Genomic DNA, 22,980 nt, shown 5'->3' on the forward strand with positions numbered 1-22,980 from the left:
TGCTGGAGTCCAAGCAGTTATAAGGTCCCAGTGATAAAACCTTCATTGTAAGTATGTAACAGCACAGTTTGACAAGTGACACACCGCTAAACCCAATGTTTTAACCCCTACCTCATGCTGCCTTTAGATTACATAGCAAAAACCTGCCAACAGATGCTCTTTAAAACATACATAAAACCACATGGAGTCTGTATGGCACTATACTTCAGAGCCACAGGCAGCATGCCTCCATATTGTGCCTCTGTGCAGCACTGTATTCTCTACTAGCGGCAGTTAATCTAGACCAAGAATACTTCCAATATATGGAATTAGGTGGTACATGCCAGGATTTATGTTCTTATACGAAATAGAATGCAAATGGTGACACAGCATGGACCCATAGATGACTTCTCCTAATTAACCTCTGTACATGTCTTTTAATGGAATAAAGGACAGTCGTAAAGACAATTTCTTCGCCAAGAAAAGGAATTGTCTTTATGAAAGTTCAACACAGTCAATCCATATTTATCCTGAGAGCAGTGAACGGTGGGTTGACGAATAAAAAAAGTTTAGAATTTTTCTTTGAATACATTATGCAGGCTGTAGCTTATATTTACAAGGTTATCGTAATGTGTACTGAATGGGTTTTATTGTGTTATGTTCCCTTAAGAATTTCTATAGATGGTCCTTTTGGAACAGCAAGTGAGGATGTTTTTAGCTATGAAGTGGCTATGCTGGTAGGAGCAGGCATTGGTGTTACCCCATTTGCTTCTGTTCTGAAATCTGTCTGGTACAAATATTGCAGTAATGCGTCAACCTTAAGGCTAAAAAAGGTACGTATCTTTAATTCCTTTGCAGCTAATATGTAAAGTACTCAGAAAAAGTATTTTTTAGATTTTGCATAGTTGTCACACTTTGAGGCACATTTACAGAATGCCGCCATTTGTACATCAGTCTTAATTAGAAACTGACTGCAGTAAAATCTGAAAAATGTATTAAAAGGCACATGCATCACCCCCATACATGAACCAAAAACATCTACACCAGAAATAACTAAGTGTAGATTTGTTATATAGCTTATATCAGTTTCTGGCATCAAATTTGTTTGGCTGTAGGAAGCTACACCCCTTTCTTCTAAGCCAACCCACCTTTTCTAAAAAGAAGGGAGAATGGTATTGTAATTCGTGCAATGTTCATGGTAACCTTGCTGCTTCAAAATGGCTACCATGAACAGGTAGCCCTCTACAGGGATCTGGACTTACACAAGGGACACTGGACTGGGGCCACAGAGTCAGCTGCTGTTCAGTGGCACAAAATGTTAATAGGTACGCGGATGCAACTGCGCAGAAAATGAGGAGACAACTATTAATTTGATTAACACAATCACAGTGGTGACCATGGCACAGTATCAGGAATAATGCAAAAGGTAAAAATGAAGCAAGTTATCTTGCAAGGATAATACAGCAATCTGGATAAACAAGATATTAACACATTGATCCTTACATACCACTGTTTTATTATTCCAATTAAACAGCTGTTATTGTTAGTGATGTCTTATTTCTAATACCCTAACCTAAAGGGTGTCACCATCACTATGGGGCCTGTCCCATTGTCACTCTCTGGGCAACACAATAGGTCACAGTCCCCAACAGGTGTTGACAATACTACCCATTAGGCCACAAGTCCAAGTCCAGTAATTCCTTTACATGGCCGGTCTGTTCCTCTGTTAGGCCACTTTCACACATTCAGAATTTGGTCAGTATTTTACACCAGCATTTGTAAGTCAAAATCTGGAGCCGTACAATCAGAGGAAAAGTGTAATAGAAACACGTCACCACTTCTGTATTTATCACCCACGCCTGGTTTTGGCTTACACATACTGAGGTAAAATACTGACCAAATACTGAATGTGTGAAGGTGGCCTTATCGTGACATTAGCGTTTAAATTGATATGCCAATGAGGCCGAAGAACTATTTGTAGATCTGAAACCTCTGTCACTCCAGGTCTCTTCCCCACCCAGTGACGCGGACCACTGCTTAACTGTTGATCCCTTTGACTGAATTCACACAGCCTAGAGGCTGTCAGTCATACATGAGAAGGTGGCACTTGGCTGGGAATAGAGCCCAAGTGACAAAGGCTTCAAATCTACAAGTAGTTTTTTGTCCTCATTTGCATATTAATTCAAATGTTGATTTCTCAGTAAAGGAGGAGCATACCGGCCATGTAAAGGTATTTCTGGGCTAGTTTTTGAAAGAGCTACATGCACATATAAATAGTTTGGGGTGTGGTATCATGCTGCTAATCCTTAGTGAATGTGGAAAATGACTATTGTACATATTGACAACTTTCTTGTCAATCAGTGATGACTTATCCAAACTCGTCTAGGCCATCAAGATTTTAAGTAGTTTTCAAAGTTTCAGCTTAATAATTCCTATTTTCTGTATAAATGAAAAGCTCTATAAATGTATATTTTATGTTTAACCCTTTTTAAGCATTTTCAAGGTTTGGATTGATGAGGCATGTGTGAATGAGGACTTGTGTGTTTATGTAATGGCTGAAGCTCATACATTGCAAGGTCAGCTCTTAGCTGGGAAGGGGAAACAATTGTATCCAGTTTAATAACTGTTCTAGATACATTGAATACCCTTGCAGCCACTTCTGTAGGTACTGTAATAATAATAATCTTTATTTTTATATAGCGCTAACATATTCCGCAGTGCTTTACAGTTTGCACACATTATCATCACAATCTAAATTCCCTATCAGTATGTCTTTGGAATGTGGGAGGAAACCGGAGTACCCGGAGGAAACCCACGCAAACATGGAGAGAACATACAAACTCTTTGCAGATGTTGTCCTGGGTGGGATTAGAACCCAGGACTCCAGCGCTGCAAGGCTGCTGTGCTAACCACTGAGCCACCATGCTGCCCTGTATGGGCAGCTCTTCAAACTTTGCAAGTCCACAAAATTACTCCCATTTGCTTATTGCAAACTAATAGAGAAAAGGATGAGGGACTGAAAACAAAATATATTAGAAAGTTGGAGAAATAAGCTTTATAAAAATAAAACTAGAAACCTCTTTGAAAAGGACCTGACACCAGGTCATATGTGCACTGTTTTTCCTCATATTTTATCCTTGTTGTTCCCGAGTATTCCATTTTTTTTCTTTTTTTTTAAACCCTTCATAGGGTTCCAGAAATATTGTCATTTTTTATTTAATGCTAATTTTTATTATCATTACAAAGGGGGTGTTGCACACAGACTAATAATTCAAAGTTGCCTGAAAACACTCTCCCAGAAAATCCTGTGAGTCTTGCCCCTTTGGTAAAACCATAAAACAAGAGAACTAAATATAAAGAGCCATATCTCTGGAACTGTAAGGTGAATTTAAAAGAAAAACAAAACAAATGAAGCCAGAATACTCAGGGAAGAAGATGGGATAAAATAAGAACAAAAACTGGTCGGCGTCGTTATACTGAATAAAATGATACCTTGGTTGATGAAATCTGTCTTGTGCATTGGCATCTATCGTACTGCGTACTGCAAACTAGGGGCAGGTCAGTGAGGGATCACTGATCTGTCAGCAGTGTGCATTATGAATATATAATCAGAGCACCACATACATGAACCCCGCCTTAGGGCACGAGAATCTCATTAACACAAAACTGAAAATAAAGACTAAGAAACAACCACAAGACAGATTTCATCAAACCAGGTATCATTTTATTCAGTATAACGGCGCCTACCTGACACTGTCTTTAAGGTTACTGTGCACAATCCTGTTGACAGGTTCCCTTTAAGTAGGATTAACCACACAGTATTGTTTACTAAAATTTCTCACATTTTCAGCAGCATCCCCATCTATTCCCAACCTGCACAAATGCCTCATCCTACTTGGTGCCCCAATACTGAGCCGCTGCTGCTGAATGTGACCTTATTACTTCTTCTGCTGTTCGGTATAATAACAACACTCTTCTTACTGCCTCCCTATGCCCCTTACATAGTATTATTGCCTCCTTTGTGCCCTCTAGATGGCAAAATTACCCCTAGAACATATTAATGCACTGCTGAAATGCCCTAGAAAACAGTGTCCACATTTTGCCTCTTTGACAACCACAATATTCTGAATGCCCCCATAGCAATAATGCTTCTTAAGTGCTCACTTAACATTTAATAAAGTGCACTCAGTCATCCAATGTACAGCTCTTCCATACACAGTATGGTGGGTCCATAGCTCCCTTATGCAGAGTATGATGTTCAAACAGCTCCCCTATATACAGTATGGTAGGCATACAACTCCGCTATACATGGTATGATACCCTCACAGCTTTATACATAGTATGATGTCCCCACAAAACACAGTATAATGACCCCCACAATAGCCCCCAAACTATATAATGGCCCTCAAATTAGCTTCCCCGCTGTATCATGTGTTATGTTGGGCTGGTGGTTAGGAGCACTAGAAATGACCAGATGAGCAAACTAGCAATACGGGACGAGCTCTGGGAAGTGGGAGCTCTGCTGACCGCAACCCCTAATCCTATCACAACAACTAGAAATAGCCGTAGAGCGTTCCTGACTCTGCCTAGATGCCTCTTCACAGCCTAAGAGCTAACTACCCCTAAAGATAGAAAATACAGCCTACCTTGCCTCAGAGAAATTCCCCAAAGAAAAAGGCAGCCCCCACATATATTGACTGTGAGTTAAGATGGAAGTCACAAACACAGGAATGAAATAGATTTCAGCATAGGAGGCCAGACTAACTAAACAGACAGAGGATAGAAAAGGTATCTTTGCGGTCAGCATAAAAAACTAACAAAAAACCACGCAGAGTGTGCAAAAGAAACCACCGCACTGACTCACGGCGCGGTGGTGCCACTCTGCATCCCAGAGCTTCCAGCTAACAAGATTAAATCATAATAGCAAGCTGGTTACAGTGGTAACAAATAAGCTAGCAGGGACTTAGCTTTGGTGAAATAGACAGGTCATCTGAAAGATCCAAGAGAACTGAACCAGTACTAGGACATTGACAGCTGGCATCAAGTAAAGATCTGAGTGGAGTTAAATAGAGCAGCCAGCCAAGGCCTGAACGAGATCAGCTGGAGAAGGAATCTCAGAACCAGCAGCTCCACTCACAGCCACCAGAGGAAGTCCATGAACAGAACTCACCGAAATACCATTCATAACCACAGGAGGGAGCTCGAGAACAGAATTCACAACAATAATGGCCATTTCATTAGCCCCCAAACTGTATAATGGCCACCGAATTAGCTTCCACACTGTATAATGGCCCCCGCATTAGCTCCCACTCTGTATAATTGCTCCTGCATTAGCCCCAAACTGTATAATGGGCCTCTGCATTAGCCTCCAAACTATATAAAGGCTCCCGAATTAGCCCTCAAACTATATAATGGATCCCACATTGACACCCAAACTGTATAATGGATCCCACACTTTATAAGGCCCCCCACAGTAGTCCTTATAATGAATATAATTGTTTATGATTCCTGTACAAGTTTTAATAAAAATAAAAAACATCATGCACCCAGGATCCTGATGAATCCTGTAGGCAGGCTCGGGCATACCAATGCATTTTCATAGCGCCTGGACTCTGACATCCTATGTGTGCGTCAGTGCTCTTTTGTAGACTGCAGATTTAAGGCGGTCTATAGAACTGTGAGCGCTAGTGTTACTGCGAGGCTTAACTATATCGATGCGCTATGCGCAGTGATGCAATTAAGGGCAGCGTAGCCGCACCCGGTAGCTACACTACTGCTATATAGGTGTTATTTTAACACTTTGTGGCACCATTATTTGTGAACCATATGGCTATGGGATTATTATTGTAGTTATGCTTATCTTTGAAAGAGTGACACTAGCATTGCTTTACTACTTCTATTACCGCTTACAAGCAAATCGTCATCAGTGGGTAGTGAAAGAAGCAGGCTGAACGACACCAGCACTACCCCCTAATGAGGATTCATTGGAGGGTGATGATAGGAGCTGTGGGGCGGCACTGCTGTTACTCACCCTGCTTCTGTCACTTCCCCTAATGACATCTCATTTCATGGAAAGAGACAGTGGTGCCAGAAGGAGGGTGCTGGCAGCCATTGAAGATGCATGCGGCAGGCACAGATGAAGTGTTGCAATGGCTACTGAAGCTGCAATCAGAATTCTGTCTCTAGTGACAGCAGAGCGGCTTTCCAATGATGTCCTGTTTCAGGGGGATAATAGAAGTTTTTTAAAAGTGACTGCAGGTTCATTCTCCTATAACATCCCATTTGAGACTCCTCTCAAGTCAAACAGGAAATAAAGAAAGAAAAAAAAGAATGATAGTATAGGAATTAGTAGGATAGGGAGAATGGCTGGGAATTGTATATAAAACAAAAGAATTATAAAAGTAGTTAGAGCTTAAACATATATATTTATAAGGGGCGTCATAGGTATTGGAACACTCTTTTAACCCCTCACCACCTTGGGTTTTTCGTTTTTGAGTATCCATTTTTGCTCCCCCTCTTCCCAGAGCCATAACTTTTTATTTTTCTGTCAATATGGCCATGTGAGGAGTTGTTTTTTTTTGCTGCAGGAATTGTACTTGTGAACGACACCATTAGATACCAAACATCAATTTTTTTTCCTTCTAATCAATAAAAACGATATCACCTGGAAGCAGTAGATATTTCTGTAGAAATCTCTGTGGTTTAGCACAAGTTCAACAATAATGATGACATTTCTTACATTATTAACTGTTGAAAGCTATTCTCTGTTACCTAAAGGGATGCCAGAATCTGGCATACAATGTAACTACACAGACAAAACCTAAGATAAAAGCAAAATGAGCAAATACCTGCTGTAAAATAATAGCAATAGTGAATTAAAATAACACAGGGTACTCAGTTAACATAATTTTGATCAAGAAAACGTAAACGGCATCCCCCCACATCAAGGTGACCCTATTCGGAAAAGTTTTAATACTAGAGGTTAGGACCGTCAGAAAAGGGTCACCTTGTTACGGTGGGATGGCTTTTACATTTTTTGATGAAAATTATATTATTTTCATACACTAATACTGTTTACTTACTGCAGGGTATTTGCTCATTTTGTTTTTATCTTAAGTTTTGTCTGTTTAGTGGCCAGTGTGAGCATGCGCCTACATGTTGCATGCATACCAATGCATATTCCAGATCATCTCTTTAAGTTTTTGTTTCAGGGTCTTGCACTATGTGCAAATAACGGTGTGACCTACCTTTTCTTTGGGCTGAACATAACGTTTATATTTCTTCCGATGGCTGGGTGTCCAATAGTCTCAGTCCTTATTCACATTTATGTCATTTGACATATGGCAAGGTTTTAATACTAGAGGTTTAGACCATCCCGAATAGGGTCACCTTGACGCGGTGGAATGGCTTTTACGTTTTTTAATCAAAATTATGTTAATTAAGTACCCTATGTTATTTTCATACATTATTACTATTTATTTTTTTACTGCCTCATATTTGGTCATTTTGTTTTTATCTTAGGATTTGTCAGTGTAATTACATTGTATAACAGATTCTGACATCCCTTTAGGTAACAGAACAATTAGTGTAAGAAATGTCATCATTATTGTTAAACTTGTGCTAAAGTACAGAGATATCTACAGAAATATCTGCTGTTACCAGGTTATATGGTTTTTATTGATTAAATGGAAAAAATGCCAATAAAGCATGTGGCCCATTAATGGACATGTACATCAAAACCTGTCCTATTATTTATTACTCTCCATCATAAATATTTCTGGTAAAAACACTCTGTCTTTGAACACTGAATATCTGTGCGAATGTCTATTAGGGAGTTAGGGACATTTCCTTCCAGTGGTTCTCTTCTGCATTATGGCTGGTCTTAATTGGCTGCACTAGGACTCTGAACTGTATATTGTATGAAGGCAATTCACTGCTCCTCTTTGTCCATTAGTGGACTGGCATAAATATTTAGTGGAAAAGTAAAATACACTAGAATGTACTATATAATACTTGTATTACCAAAAAGCACAGGAGCTATTAGGTTTAGTAATTTATGTTTATGTGAATGGAAGGTGAACATAATGCAAAATCTATAGAAATTTATGTCACAATAGGACAAAACTGTTGTTTTATGTGAAATTGTTGAAGTGGAAAATCCTTTAATTAGCAAAAAAAAAAAATGTATAAACACTTTATCTTGTATTTTTTTTCTCCAACAATCTTGTATGCTAAAATAGACTCTTACCTTGTTTCTATTCATTTTTTTTACAGATCTATTTCTACTGGCTGTGCCGTGACACACAAGCATTTGAGTGGTTTGCAGATTTGCTCCAATCATTGGAGAATCAAATGCTAGAACTTAATAATGCAGATTTCCTCAGCTACAACATTTATCTCACTGGTTGGGATGAAAATCAGGCAAGGAACATACTTTAGTTTGTAGTTTTTTAGTTCTTGGAAAGAACAAAAAAAATTTCTACAATTTGAAAATGTTAAACCACATAACAGGTTTTCCTGCACTTAGGACATGTGCCAAGCTTTTTCAGGATGGGATCTACTATTTGTAGATGTTTTCTAGAAGACTAGGGAAGGCAAAGATTTGCAAATGAGTATTTTAATAGAAAAGGCACTTACAGGAACATTAAAACAGGAACCAACTGATTTGAAGTAAGCAGATAAGCCTGGTGATCTAACATAGAAATTTACTGCTGTTCTGTATGTGATTGTCTATTTGGCCACCTTTGTTGTAAGTTATATGTAGATTAAAGGTACTTTTCAATCATTGGATGATAACCTGAATAATATCACTAGGGTATAGCTTAAGAAGGTTCTCCAAAAATGTAATAAAATGTCCGCCGTCACGTAATTCAAACAGCAGTCCATCCTAGCTGTAATGTAAGTACACATACCGGTGAGCTACCGTAAAGGGGCTGTGACAGGAGAAGAAATAAAACTTCTCCTCCTTGCTGGCTGTGTATGGGGTGACTGAGGCTAGAGAAAAATCCTTGTGCTCACTCTTCTGACGTGAAAATATATTTCTCCTGATGTCAAAGCATCTCTCCTTGGCTCACTGTTAAATGTGCTTATAAGCTTACTAAATGGTGGTCCGATTCTAACGCATCGGGTATTCTAGAATATGCATGTCCATGTAGTATATTGCACAGCCCAGGTAGTATACTGCACAGCCACGTAGTATATTGCCCAGGAGGAGCGGGAAAGGCGGCGGAAGGTGAGTATATAATGATTTTTTTTTTTATTATTATTTTTAACATTAGATCTTTTTACTATTGACGCTGCATAGGCTGCATCAATAGTAAAAACTTGGTGACACAGGGTTAATAGCGGCGGTAACGGAGTGAGTTACCCGCGGCATAACGCGGTCTGTTACCGCTGGCATTAACCCTGTGTGAGCGGTGACTGCGGGGAGTATGGAGCGGGTGCCGGGCACTGACTGCAGGGGAGTAGGGAGGGACTAATCGGACTGTGGTCGTCGCTGATTGGTCGCGGCAGCCATGACAGGCAGCTGGTGAGACCAATCAGCGACTTGGATCCCATGACAGACAGAGGCCGTGACCAATGAATATCCGTGACAGACAGACAGAAAGAAGAACAGACGGAAGTGACCCTTAGACAATTAAATAGTAGACTAGATTGTGGCCCGATTCTAACGCATCGGGTATTCTAGAATATGCATGTCCCCGTAGTATATGGACAATGATGATTCCAGAATTCGCGGCAGACTGTGCCCGTCGCTGATTGGTCGAGGCAACCTTTATGACATCATCGTCGCCATGGCAACCATTATGACATCTACGTCGATACTGTGCCCGTCGCTGATTGGTCGAGGCCCAGGCGGCCTCGACCAATCAGAGACGCGGGATTTCCAGGACAGACAGACAGACAGAAAAACCCTTAGACAATTATATATATAGATACTGCTCTTATGTATTTTGAGACACTGGTCTCGGTAGCCTTGTTTCTTTATACTACTGCCCTTCCTGACATGTGACTAGGACAGGCTGCCATTTGAATTATATTACGGAAGTAATTTTATTAACATCTTGGAGAACCCCCTTTAAACTGCTTTAGGAAGGTTTTTGTCCCATTGTTATTAAAAAAACAAACTGCGCTTCACTCACCCTCTCTGGGTCTAGCAGTCACTGCAGCTGCCCCTGATGACTGTTATTGTTTGTAGAACTGATATAATTTCGACAGCATGACAGTCAGTTAGTGAGCTCAGCAGTTCTAAGTGGCTCATGACATATACTCTGGCAGAGCCACTAAGTTCAGTTATTGGCTGTAGTGCTGTTGGTGTTATGTCAGTGCTGCAGACAATAACAGACACTGCGAACAGGGTTGAAGACTCAGTGCTATGCCTGAGAATGTTGAGTAAACTACAGTTGTCGTTTTTTTAAACAAACTGCACCCCACGGACATGTGTCTTCCAGTTTCCGGAAAATCTCCTTAGTAATTCAGTGTCCAACCTTTGGGACCTCATAGCTTGTGGGTCATTCTGTGATAGAGTTATTCTTTGCTAATTAGTCCACCACTAAATAGAAAGTGATGGCATATCTTGAAACATTTACCTATGAGAACACCTGTTATGAAAGTGTACACACACACACACGGGAAATGCCACTCTTACACCCTACTGGTCCCTGTACGGATTACAAAAGCCCTAGCCACATAACTGAAAACAGCACCTTGGACCTAACTCCCTAAAAGACCGTTGAGGGTTTTCTTGTACCTCTTGAGGAACCAGAGGAGGGGAGGCTGCAACAAACTGACAACAAGAGGTTGAAGATGTAAATTAAGATATGAAAACCCAGGGTGAGGACATATTCATATTGGGTAGAAAGGCAAAGCTTAGGAGAACCAAAAAAGTTTAACCTCCAAGAAACTCATCAGTGGTAAAAGGAAAAGGTGCTGGGAGGGAAAACAAACAGACTAACTGCAAAAATACAGCTGGAGTTTACCGCTTGGGTGAAGGGCTGGAACTCCTGAACACACATCCACCAGGAGGTATAGTGTCATGATTCTCAATGGCGAGAGAACATAGCCCAGCATATATGAGAACTAGCTCTTGGAAGATGGAAACTATACTGACCATGAACTAAACCTGCCGCACAACTAGAAGTGGCCGGGTAGCATGCCTACGTTTTTTTATCCCTAGATGCCCAGCGCCAGCCGGAGAACTACCTAATCCTAGCAGAGGAAAAGACAGTCCTGGCTCACCTCTAGAGAAATTTTCCCAAAAGGCAGACAGAGGCCCCCACATATATTGGCGGTGATTTTAGATGAAATGACAAACGTAGTATGAAAATAGGTTTAGCAAAAATCGAGGTCCGCTTACTAGATAGCAAGAAGACAGAAAGGGCACTTTCATGGTCAGCAGAAAACCCTATCAAAACACCATCCAGAAATTACTTTAAGACTCTAGCATTAACTCATAACACCAGAGTGGCAATTTCCGCTCACAAGAGCTTTCCAGACACAGTAACGAAACAGCAGCTGTGAACAGGAACAAAATGCAAAAACACAAGGACAAAAGTCCAACTTAGCTGGGAGTTGTCTAGTAGCAGGAACATGCACAGAAAGGCTTCTGATTACATTGTTGACCGGCATGAAACTGACAGAGGAGCAAGGTTATATAGCGACTCCCACATCCTGATAGGAGCAGGTGAACAGAGGGGATGATGCACACAAGTACAATTCCACAAGTGGCCACCGGGGGAGCCCAGAATCCAATTTCACAACAGTACCCCCCCCTCAAGGAGGGGGCACCGAACCCTCACCAGAACCACCAGGGCGATCAGGATGAGCCCTATGAAAGGCACGGACAAGATCGGAGGCATGAACATCAGAGGCAGTGACCCAAGAATTATCCTCCTGACCGTATCCCTTCCATTTGACCAGATACTGGAGTTTCCGTCTGGAAACACGAGAGTCCAAGATCTTTTCCACAACGTACTCCAACTCACCCTCAACCAACACCGGAGCAGGAGGCTCAACGGAAGGCACAGCCGGTACCTCATACCTGCGCAACAATGACCGATGAAAAACATTATGAATCGAAAAGGATGCAGGGAGGTCCAAACGGAAGGACACAGGGTTAAGAATCTCCAATATCTTGTACGGGCCGATGAACCGAGGCTTAAACTTAGGAGAAGAAACCCTCATAGGGACAAAACGAGAAGACAACCACACCAAGTCCCCAACACAAAGCCGAGGACCAACACGACGACGGCGGTTGGCAAAAAGCTGAGTCTTCTCCTGGGACAACTTCAAATTGTCCACCACCTGCCCCCAAATCTGATGCAACCTCTCCACCACAGCATCCACTCCAGGACAATCCGAAGATTCCACTTGACCGGAGGAAAATCGAGGATGAAACCCCGAATTACAGAAAAACGGGGACACCAAGGTGGCAGAGCTGGCCCGATTATTGAGGGCGAACTCCGCCAAAGGCAAAAAAGCAACCCAATCATCCTGATCCGCAGACACAAAACACCTCAAATATGTCTCCAAGGTCTGATTAGTCCGCTCGGTCTGGCCATTAGTCTGAGGATGGAAAGCAGACGAAAAAGACAAATCTATGCCCATCCTAGCACAGAATGCCCGCCAAAATCTAGACACGAATTGGGTCCCTCTGTCAGAAACGATATTCTCCGGAATACCATGCAAACGAACAACATTTTGAAAAAACAGAGGAACCAACTCGGAAGAAGAAGGCAACTTAGGCAAGGGAACCAGATGGACCATCTTAGAGAAACGGTCACACACCACCCAGATGACAGACATCTTATGAGAAACAGGCAGATCCGAAATAAAATCCATCGAGATGTGCGTCCAAGGCCTCTTCGGGATAGGCAAGGGTAACAACAATCCACTAGCCCGAGAACAACAAGGCTTGGCCCGAGCACAAACGTCACAAGACTGCACAAAGCCTCGCACATCTCGTGACAGGGAAGGCCACCAGAAGGACCTTGCCACCAAATCCCTGGTACCAAAGATTCCAGGATGACCTGCCAACGCAGAAGAATGAACCTCAGAGATGACTCTACTGGTCCAATCATCAGGAACAAACAGTCTACCAGGTGGGCAACGATCAGGTCTATCCGCCTGAAACTCCTGCAAGGCCCGCCGCAGGTCTGGAGAAACGGCAGACAATATCACTCCATCTTTAAGGATACCTGTGGGCTCAGAATTACCAGGGGAGTCAGGCTCAAAACTCCTAGAAAGGGCATCCGCCTTAACATTCTTAGAACCCGGTAGGTAAGACACCACAAAATTAAACCGAGAGAAAAACAACGACCAGCGCGCCTGTCTAGGATTCAGGCGCCTGGCAGACTCAAGGTAAATTAAATTTTTGTGGTCAGTCAATACCACCACCTGATGTCTGGCCCCCTCAAGCCAGTGACGCCACTCCTCAAAAGCCCACTTCATGGCCAAAAGCTCCCGATTCCCAATATCATAATTCCGCTCGGCGGGCGAAAATTTACGGGAAAAAAAAGCACAAGGTCTCATCACGGAGCAGTCGGAACTTCTCTGCGACAACACCGCCCCAGCTCCGATTTCAGAAGCGTCGACCTCAACCTGAAAAGGAAGAGCAACATCAGGCTGACGCAACACTGGGGCGGAAGAAAAGCGGCGCTTGAGCTCCCGAAAGGCCTCCACAGCATCAGGGGACCAATCAGCAACATCAGCACCCTTCTTAGTCAAATCAGTCAATGGTTTTACAACATCAGAAAAACCAGCAATAAATCGACGATAAAAGTTAGCAAAGCCCAAAAATTTCTGAAGACTCTTAAGAGAAGAGGGTTGCGTCCAATCACCAATAGCCTGAACCTTGACAGGATCCATCTCGATGGAAGAGGGGGAAAAAATGTATCCCAAGAAGGAAATCTTTTGAACCCCAAAAACACACTTAGAACCCTTCACACACAAGGAATTAGACCGCAAAACCTGAAAAACCCTCCTGACCTGCTGGACATGAGAGTCCCAGTCATCCGAAAAAATCAGAATATCATCCAGATACACAATCATAAATTTGTCCAAATAATCGCGGAAAATGTCATGCATAAAGGACTGGAAGACTGAAGGGGCATTTGAAAGACCAAAAGGCATCACCAAATACTCAAAATGGCCCTCGGGCGTATTAAATGCGGTTTTCCACTCATCCCCCTGCTTGATTCGCACCAAATTATACGCCCCACGGAGATCAATCTTAGAGAACCACTTGGCCCCCTTTATACGAGCAAACAAATCAGTAAGCAGTGGTAACGGATATTGATATTTAACCGTGATTTTATTCAAAAGTCGATAATCAATACACGGCCTCAAAGAGCCGTCTTTCTTAGACACAAAGAAAAAACCGGCTCCTAAGGGAGATGACGAAGGACGAATATGTCCCTTTTCCAAGGACTCCATTATATATTCTCGCATAGCCGCGTGTTCAGGCACAGACAGATTAAATAAACGACCCTTAGGGTATTTACTACCCGGGATCAAGTCTATGGCACAATCGCACTCCCGGTGCGGAGGTAGTGAACCAACCTTGGGTTCTTCAAAAACGTCACGAAAGTCAGACAAGAATTCAGGAATCTCAGAGGGAATAGATGATGAAATGGAAACCAAAGGTACGTCCACATGAGTTCCTTTACATCCCCAGCTTAACACAGACATAGCTCTCCAGTCGAGGACTGGGTTATGAGATTGCAGCCATGGCAATCCCAGCACCAAAACATCATGTAGATTATACAGCACCAGAAAGCGAATAACCTCCTGGTGATCCGGATTAACACGCATAGTCACTTGTGTCCAGTATTGTGGTTTATTACTAGCCAATGGGGTGGAGTCAATCCCTTTCAGAGGTATCGGAGCCTCCAATGGCTCCAAATCATACCCACAGCGTTTGGCAAAGGACCAATCCATAAGACTCAAAGCAGCGCCAGAGTCGACATAGGCGTCCGCGGTAATAGATGACAAAGAACAAATCAGGGTCACAGATAGAATAAACTTAGACTGTAAAGTGCTAATTGAAACAGACTTGTCAGGCTTCTTAGTACGCTTAAAGCATGCTGATATAACATGAGTTGAATCACCACAATAGAAGCACAACCCATTTTTTCGTCTAAAATTCTGCCGCTCGCTTCTGGACAGAATTCTATCACATTGCATATTTTCTGGCGTTTTCTCAGTAGACACCGCCAAATGGTGCACAGGTTTGCGCTCCCGCAGACGCCTATCGATCTGAATAGCCATCGTCATGGACTCATTCAGACTCGCAGGCACAGGGAACCCCACCATAACATCCTTAATGGCATCAGAGAGACCTTCTCTGAAAATCGCCGCCAGGGCGCACTCATTCCACTGAGTAAGCACAGACCATTTGCGGAATTTTTGGCAGTATATTTCAGCTTCATCTTGCCCCTGAGACAAGGACATCAAGGCCTTTTCCGCCTGAAGCTCTAAATGAGGTTCCTCATAAAGCAACCCCAAGGCCAGAAAAAACGCATCCACATTGAGCAACGCAGGATCCCCTGGTGCCAATGCAAAAGCCCAGTCTTGAGGGTCGCCCCGGAGCAAGGAAATTACAATCCTGACCTGCTGTGCAGGGTCTCCGGCAGAGCGAGACTTCAGGGACAAAAACAATTTGCAATTATTTTTAAAATTTTGAAAGTGAGATCTATTCCCCGAGAAGAATTCAGGCAAAGGAATTCTAGGCTCAGACATAGGTGCATGAACAACAAAATCTTGCAAATTTTGTACCTTTGTGGCGAGATTATTCAAACCTGTAGCTACACTCTGAAGATCCATTTGAAACAGGTGAACACAGAACCATTCAAGGATAAGAAGGAGAGAAAGAGAGGAAGGCTGCAGTATAGGCAGACTAGCAAGTGATTCAATTAAGAGCACACTCAGAACTAGAGGGAAAAAAAAAAAAAAAAAAATTGTAGCAGACTTCTTTTTTCTCTCCTTTCTCAGCCAGTAATTTAACCCTTTTTTTTTGGCCGGTCAAACTGTCATGATTCTCAATGGCGAGAGAACATAGCCCAGCATATATGAGAACTAGCTCTTGGAAGATGGAAACTATACTGACCATGAACTAAACCTGCCGCACAACTAGAAGTGGCCGGGTAGCATGCCTACGTTTTTTTATCCCTAGATGCCCAGCGCCAGCCGGAGAACTACCTAATCCTAGCAGAGGAAAAGACAGTCCTGGCTCACCTCTAGAGAAATTTTCCCAAAAGGCAGACAGAGGCCCCCACATATATTGGCGGTGATTTTAGATGAAATGACAAACGTAGTATGAAAATAGGTTTAGCAAAAATCGAGGTCCGCTTACTAGATAGCAAGAAGACAGAAAGGGCACTTTCATGGTCAGCAGAAAACCCTATCAAAACACCATCCAGAAATTACTTTAAGACTCTAGCATTAACTCATAACACCAGAGTGGCAATTTCCGCTCACAAGAGCTTTCCAGACACAGTAACGAAACAGCAGCTGTGAACAGGAACAAAATGCAAAAACACAAGGACAAAAGTCCAACTTAGCTGGGAGTTGTCTAGTAGCAGGAACATGCACAGAAAGGCTTCTGATTACATTGTTGACCGGCATGAAACTGACAGAGGAGCAAGGTTATATAGCGACTCCCACATCCTGATAGGAGCAGGTGAACAGAGGGGATGATGCACACAAGTACAATTCCACAAGTGGCCACCGGGGGAGCCCAGAATCCAATTTCACAACAGTATAGCCAGCAAGGAAGTGCAGTGAAGGGTGAACGTGGAATGTGGTACAACAAACTAAAATTGGAAAACAAGGAACACCTAGAGAGGAGCAAACCCAGAAAATAAAACAAAGACAATTGAAACCATCAGCATTTGGACAGTGAACAAAGTGCAATAGTTCAGCAGACAAGGGAACCGACCACACAACAACAGGTCACCAGATCAAATCACCAAACTGAGCTATGATAGTACACTCTTTTTTACAAGGGGCCAAAGGATACTCAGAAGCTCCTACCATCTGACACTGCTGATGTAACTCTCACCAAGCGATCTGCATGAAGATCCTCTGAAATAACTCAGGAGTTATCTTCTCTTGGTTCTGTCACTATGTACCAAAAGACCCCTTTTAACCTCCCACCAGATCCTTAATTAATCCTTAATGAATCAGGAAGAAAATCTCTCCTTTTCTGGCATGGAGGACTGTAACTCTGAAAAGTTCCCAAACACTAGATGAAAACCCCTGCAGCAAAAAAAAATGGTGAGGTCCCGGTAGCGGTAGAAGAACGGTTATTTAGTGGAAACTCGGTAAGGGGCAGAAGCCTCACTCAGTCTTCCTGATTAGAGGAATCAAAATATCTCAAATACAGCTCTACCTCCAGATTCATCTTTCTGTTTGACCGTTAGTCTCTGGATGATAACCTGAGGAAAAAGAAAGCTTGATACCCAATCTGTAGCAAAAATTCCATCCCAATAGCAGAAGAGTCTGAGAACAGGAGCTTTATGAAAGTTGCTTTGAGAGCAGAGAAAGCACTTACTGCCTCTGTTGACCAAGAAGAAAAATATGTTCTCTTCTTAGTCATGTCAGGTAACGGCTTGGCTATGACCGAAAAGTTCTTAATGAACGTCCAATAAAAATTTGCAAAGTCAAGAAATCTCTGCAATGCTTTCATGTTACTCGGTTGAACTCAATTAAGGATGGTTTGCACCTTAACGGTGTCCATCTGAAACCCTGATACAGAAACCAAATGTGCTAAGAACTGGACCTCCTCTAATTCAAATTGACATTTCTCCAGTTTAGCAAATAAATGATTGTCAGGTACAACCTGTCTCACATGTTCAAGATGCTCCTTCTTAGCACGCAAGTTAATCAATATGTCTTCCAGGTAAATTACTACAAATCTGCCCACAAGAGAGCAAAAAATTTAATTTATGAAATTTTGAAAGACTGCTGGAGCATTGGTTAACCTGACTGGCATCACCAAATTTTCAAAATTACCTTCAGTTGTATTGAATGTGTCAAACTGACAAACATGTATAAGTTCATATCCCTTCTCAATTTAAGTTTGGAAAACCATTAAGCTCCAGATAATTGATTAAAAAGGCTCATGTATAAGGGGCATAGGATAAGTATTGTGAACTGTGATTTTATTAATCTCTCTAAAATCCTACCAACCCTCCATCCTTTTTCTTAGCAAAGAAAAACCCCATGGCAACTGAAGAGGTGGATTGCTGTATATGATCCTTAGCCAGACTCATTTGAATATAGTTTTTTAAGGCCTCCCTCTATGGAAGAGAAAGGCTAACCAATCCTTAGGTATTTTAGCTCCTGGTTGGAAATCGATAGCACAATCATATGACATGTGCGTCAGAAGAACATCACACTTCATCTGAGAAAAAATATCACAGAAGTTCTGAATGAATTCTGGAAGGTGAGTCCTCAGAGAAACCCAAGATCTCAACAGACATTTGGAAAAGCACGAGTCATCCAATGACCTAATATCTTGACTCTCCCAATTAATTGCAGGATTATGCTTAATTAACCATGGCAGGCCTAGCACTAATTTGGCAGGTAGAGAAGGAAAAAATCATGAATGAGATGAATTCAATATGTAAGACTCCTACTTTAATACATACATTATTGACCTTCATAGTAACGTGACCTCGTGAAAAAGTAGAGTTATCAATTGCCGAAACTTAAATGGGAAGGCAGAGGGAAGATAAATCATAACCACAGTTTAAAGCAAAATCATGATCAGTTAGATTCAAGGCCGAATCTGAAACTATAAATTCAGGTGTAAAAATGAAACCAGATTTAGTCTATAGGTATGCCTGTAAGAAAAAAGTACAAGAGACAATCTAACACTTTTGCTACCTACATCTTCATCTCCTTCCTTTTTTTTTTTTTAAAGAGATTCATTATTAGATTTGAAAACATTCAACCACGACGTGACATGAACAACAACAGTATAAACAAAAACATGCTGATGCGCCAAGTTCAGTAACCCCACTGGGATCTCAGCAAACACCAGTTTGCATAGGTTCACAACTTTCAACCAATAGTGCAGAAGATGCCATTGAAATGCCTTTAAATGTGTCTCTATCTCTCAGACATCTATTTAAACAATCAGCAAGTGTCGTAGCTTCCTCCAGGGACTGTGGTCAGGGATTGTAGACCAGCATATCCATAATCTGATCCGAAAGTCCATGGCAGAATGGACTCTAGAGAGCGGGGTAATTCCAGGAGGTCTCTACTATCCAGCGTCTAAACTCTGAGCAGTAGTCCTCTCTGTCATGGTTGTCATAAATTAAGTCAAGAGCGGAGAAAAATGCCTCTACAGAGGAAAACACTGGAGAATCCTAAAGAAAAGAAAAAGCCCAAGTCTGTGGTTCTCCACGGAGTAAAGACAAAACAATGCCTACTTCTTGTCTATCGGATCCAATGGAGACAGGACAAAGGTGAAAGCATAATTTACACGAGGCAAAAAAAAAATCAGAAAACTTACTTCTGTCCTTGTTGAAGCAATCCGGCAAGTTTACCTGGGGTCAACCGCGATGCTTTCTAGGGCTGAGTCATTTGGGGCAGCAGAACATGCGAGCTGTTGTAGACGCTTGATATTTGCAACCTCCAAAGATAAAGACTGGAGACACACACATGCACATAGACCCTACTGGTCTTTGTTCAGACTAGAAAGGTCCTAGCTGCACATCTAAACCCCCCCCCCCTCAGACCTATCTCCCTAAAAGGCCATCAAGGGCTTTCTTTTATCTGAGGAACCAAAGGGGATGCCACAACACACTGCCATTAAGAAGAAAGGAAGAAAGGAAGTGGTGAAGTAAGATATAAAACTCCAGGGTGAGAACCTAAAAAACATTCATTTAGGGTAGAAGAGGAAAACTAACAAGAACCAAAAAAGGAACAATTTTGATGTTGGTGCTGAAAAGAAAGCAAACAGACTCGCTGCAAGAATACAACTTGGTAAACACCTTAACTGAAGGGCTGGAACTTCTGAACACATCCACAAAGAGATAAGGCCAGTATGGAAATGCAGTGAAGGGTGAACATATAAATCCCCACTCAGAATTTTATATGGCAAACCAAAGCGGGAAAAAGAAAAACACCTGGAAAGGAGCATACCAAGAAAGCCAAACAAAGACAATAGTAACTATCAACATTTGGACAGGAAAGAAAGGTCAATAGCTCAGTAGACAGGGGAACTGATCACATCCCCAAACTGAGCTATAACAACACCTGTATTTTAAATACCTCATGCATGCTATTTATCCACAGGTTAGGTGCATGTCATGTTGACGCAACTACTGAGTATTCACGGCTTTATTTATCCTCTGACATGCTATTACCTGTCATAGCACATGGTCTCTTTTCTGAGCTCATGGAATAACTATAACATTAAGGCCACGTTCATACTATCAGTATTTGATTCTTATTTTACCTCAGTATTTATAGGCCAAAACAGAAGTGGAACAGTCAGGGGTAAAGTATAATAGAAACACGTCACCACTTCTGCATTTTTCTCCCACTCTTGGTTTTGGCTTACAAAAACTTAATATAAAGTACTACTACTGACCAAATACTGATTGTGTGAACGTGACCTAAGTTAGAATGCCCTTTTTAAAACACAATGGTGTCCCAATAAGTGAGTTGTGCAAATCATACCAAGAAAAAGGGATCCACATCAAAGCTTTATTTTTATTCCAAATCACTAATTTTTGTTCGATAAGTCAAATTTATTGTTTGAGGCATTTTTGTAAACTGTTACTTGTAATGTATTTTATTAGGCCACAGCTTTCTCTTTACACCATGACCAAGAAAAGGATGTGATCACTGGCCTGAAACAGAAGACTTTGTATGGAAGACCAAACTGGGAAAATGAATTTAAAAATATTGGAAGTGCACATGCAAGGTATGTCTTATATACAGTATAGACCAAAAGTTTGGACACACCTTCTCATTTAAAGATTTTTCTGTATTTTCATGACTATGAAAATTGTACATTCACACTGAAGGCATTAAAACTATGAATTAACACATGTGGAAATATATACTTAACAAAAAAGTGTGAAACAACTGAAATTATGTCTTATATTCTAGGTTCTTCAAAGTAGCCACCTTTTGCTTTGATGACTGCTTTGCACACTCTTGGCATTCTCTTGATGAGCTCCAAGAGGTAGTCACCGGGAATGGTCTTCCAACAATCTTGAAGGAGTTCCCAGAGATGCTTAGCACTTGTAGGCCCTTTTGCCTTCACTCTGCAGTCCAGCTCACCCCAAACCATCTCGATTGGGTTCAGGTCTGGTGACTGTGGAGGCCAGGTCATTGACGTAGCACCCCATCACTCTCCTTCTTGGTCAAATAGCCCTTACACAGCCTGGAAGTGTGTATGGGGTCATTGTCCTGTTGAAAAATAAATGATGGTCCAACTAAACGCAAACCGGATGGAATAGCATGCTGCTGCAAGATGCTGTGGTAGCCATGCTGGTTCAGTATGCCTTCAATTTTGAATAAATCCCCAACAGTGTCACCAGCAAAGCAACCCCACCCATCACATCTCCTCCTCCATGCTTCACGGTAGGAACCAGGCATGTAGAGTCCATCCGTTCACCTTTTCTGCGTCGCTTAAAGACGCGGTGGTTGGAACCAAAGATCTCAAATTTGGACTCATCAGACCAAAGCACAGATTTCCACTGGTCTAATGTCCATTCCTTGTGTTCTTTAGCCCAAACAAGTCTCTTCTGCTTGTTGCCTGTCCTTAGCAGTGGTCTCCTAGCAGCTATTTTACCATGAAGGCCTGCTGCACAAAGTCTCCTCTTAACAGTTGTTGTAGAGATGTGTCTGCTGCTAGAACTCTGTGTGGCATTGACCTGGTCTCTAATCTGAGCTGCTGTTAACCTGCGATTTCTGAGGCTGGTGACTCGGATAAACTTATCCTCAGAAGCAGAGGTGACTCTTGGTCTTCCTTTCCTGGGGCAGTCCTCATGTGAGCCAGTTTCTTAGTAGCGCTTGATGGTTTTTGCCACTGCACCTGCGGACACTTTCAAAGTTTGCCCAATTTTTCGGACTGACTGACCTTCATTTCTTAAAGTAATGATGGCCACTCATTTTTCTTTACTTACCTGCTTTTTTCTTGCCATAATACAAATTCTCTAGTCTATTCAGTAGGACTATCAGCTGTGTATCCACCAGACTTCTGCTCAACACAACTGATGGTCCCAACCCCATTTATAAGGCAAGAAATCCCACTTATTAAACCCGACAGGGCACACCTGTGAAGTGAAAACCATTCCCGGTGACTACCTCTTGAAGCTCATCAAGAGAATACCAAGAGTGTGCAAAGCAGTCATCAAAGCAAAAGGTGGCTACGTTGAAGAACCTAGAATATAAGACAGAATTTCAGCTGTTTCACACTTTTTTGTTAAATATATAATTCTACATTTGTGAATTCATAGTTTTGATGCCTTCAGTGTGAATGTACAATTTTCATAATCATGAAAATACAGGAAAATCTTTAAATGAAAAGGTGTGTCCAAACTTTTGGTCTGTTGTGAGTATGTATATATATATATATATATATATATATATATATATATATATATATATATATATATAATTAGCTGTACAGATTTATCCTTCCTTATGTCCTTGTTCTTTGTGTCTGCAGCAAATTCAAACATATAGAGTGAGATGTTGAAGGGAACCTGTTAGCAGGATAGTGCACAGTAACCTACAGAGAGTGTCGGGTCTACGCCGTTATACTGATTACAATGATACCTGGGATGATGAAATCCATCTTGTGGTTGTTGTTTAACATTTATTTGCAGTTTTCAGTTAATGATATGCTCGTGCTCCGGGGAGGCCTGTGGGGGTCTTTATTTGGTGCACTGATTAGGTATTCATCTGTATGGCTGATCCCTCACTGACCTGTCCCATATTTTACATAATAAATATTATATACATTAAAAGAAAATC

The 22,980-nt window shown here is 41.7% G+C and overlaps 1 protein-coding gene across 1 annotated transcript in view; it reads left to right on the top strand.

The window, feature by feature from the left end:
• CYBB (cytochrome b-245 beta chain) overlaps positions 1-22,980 on the top strand; it is a 73,597-nt gene that overhangs the window by 38,713 nt on the left and 11,904 nt on the right. Inside the window, exons 10-12 of the mRNA XM_077296572.1 lie at positions 650-812; positions 8,254-8,400; positions 20,793-20,917. Of these exons, the coding sequence (XP_077152687.1) occupies positions 650-812; positions 8,254-8,400; positions 20,793-20,917 (435 nt within the window). The remainder of the gene's footprint in view (positions 1-649; positions 813-8,253; positions 8,401-20,792; positions 20,918-22,980) is intronic.

This window comes from Ranitomeya variabilis, chromosome 3 (assembly GCF_051348905.1).
Source record: "Ranitomeya variabilis isolate aRanVar5 chromosome 3, aRanVar5.hap1, whole genome shotgun sequence".
NCBI classification, from domain to species: Eukaryota; Metazoa; Chordata; class Amphibia; order Anura; family Dendrobatidae; genus Ranitomeya; species Ranitomeya variabilis.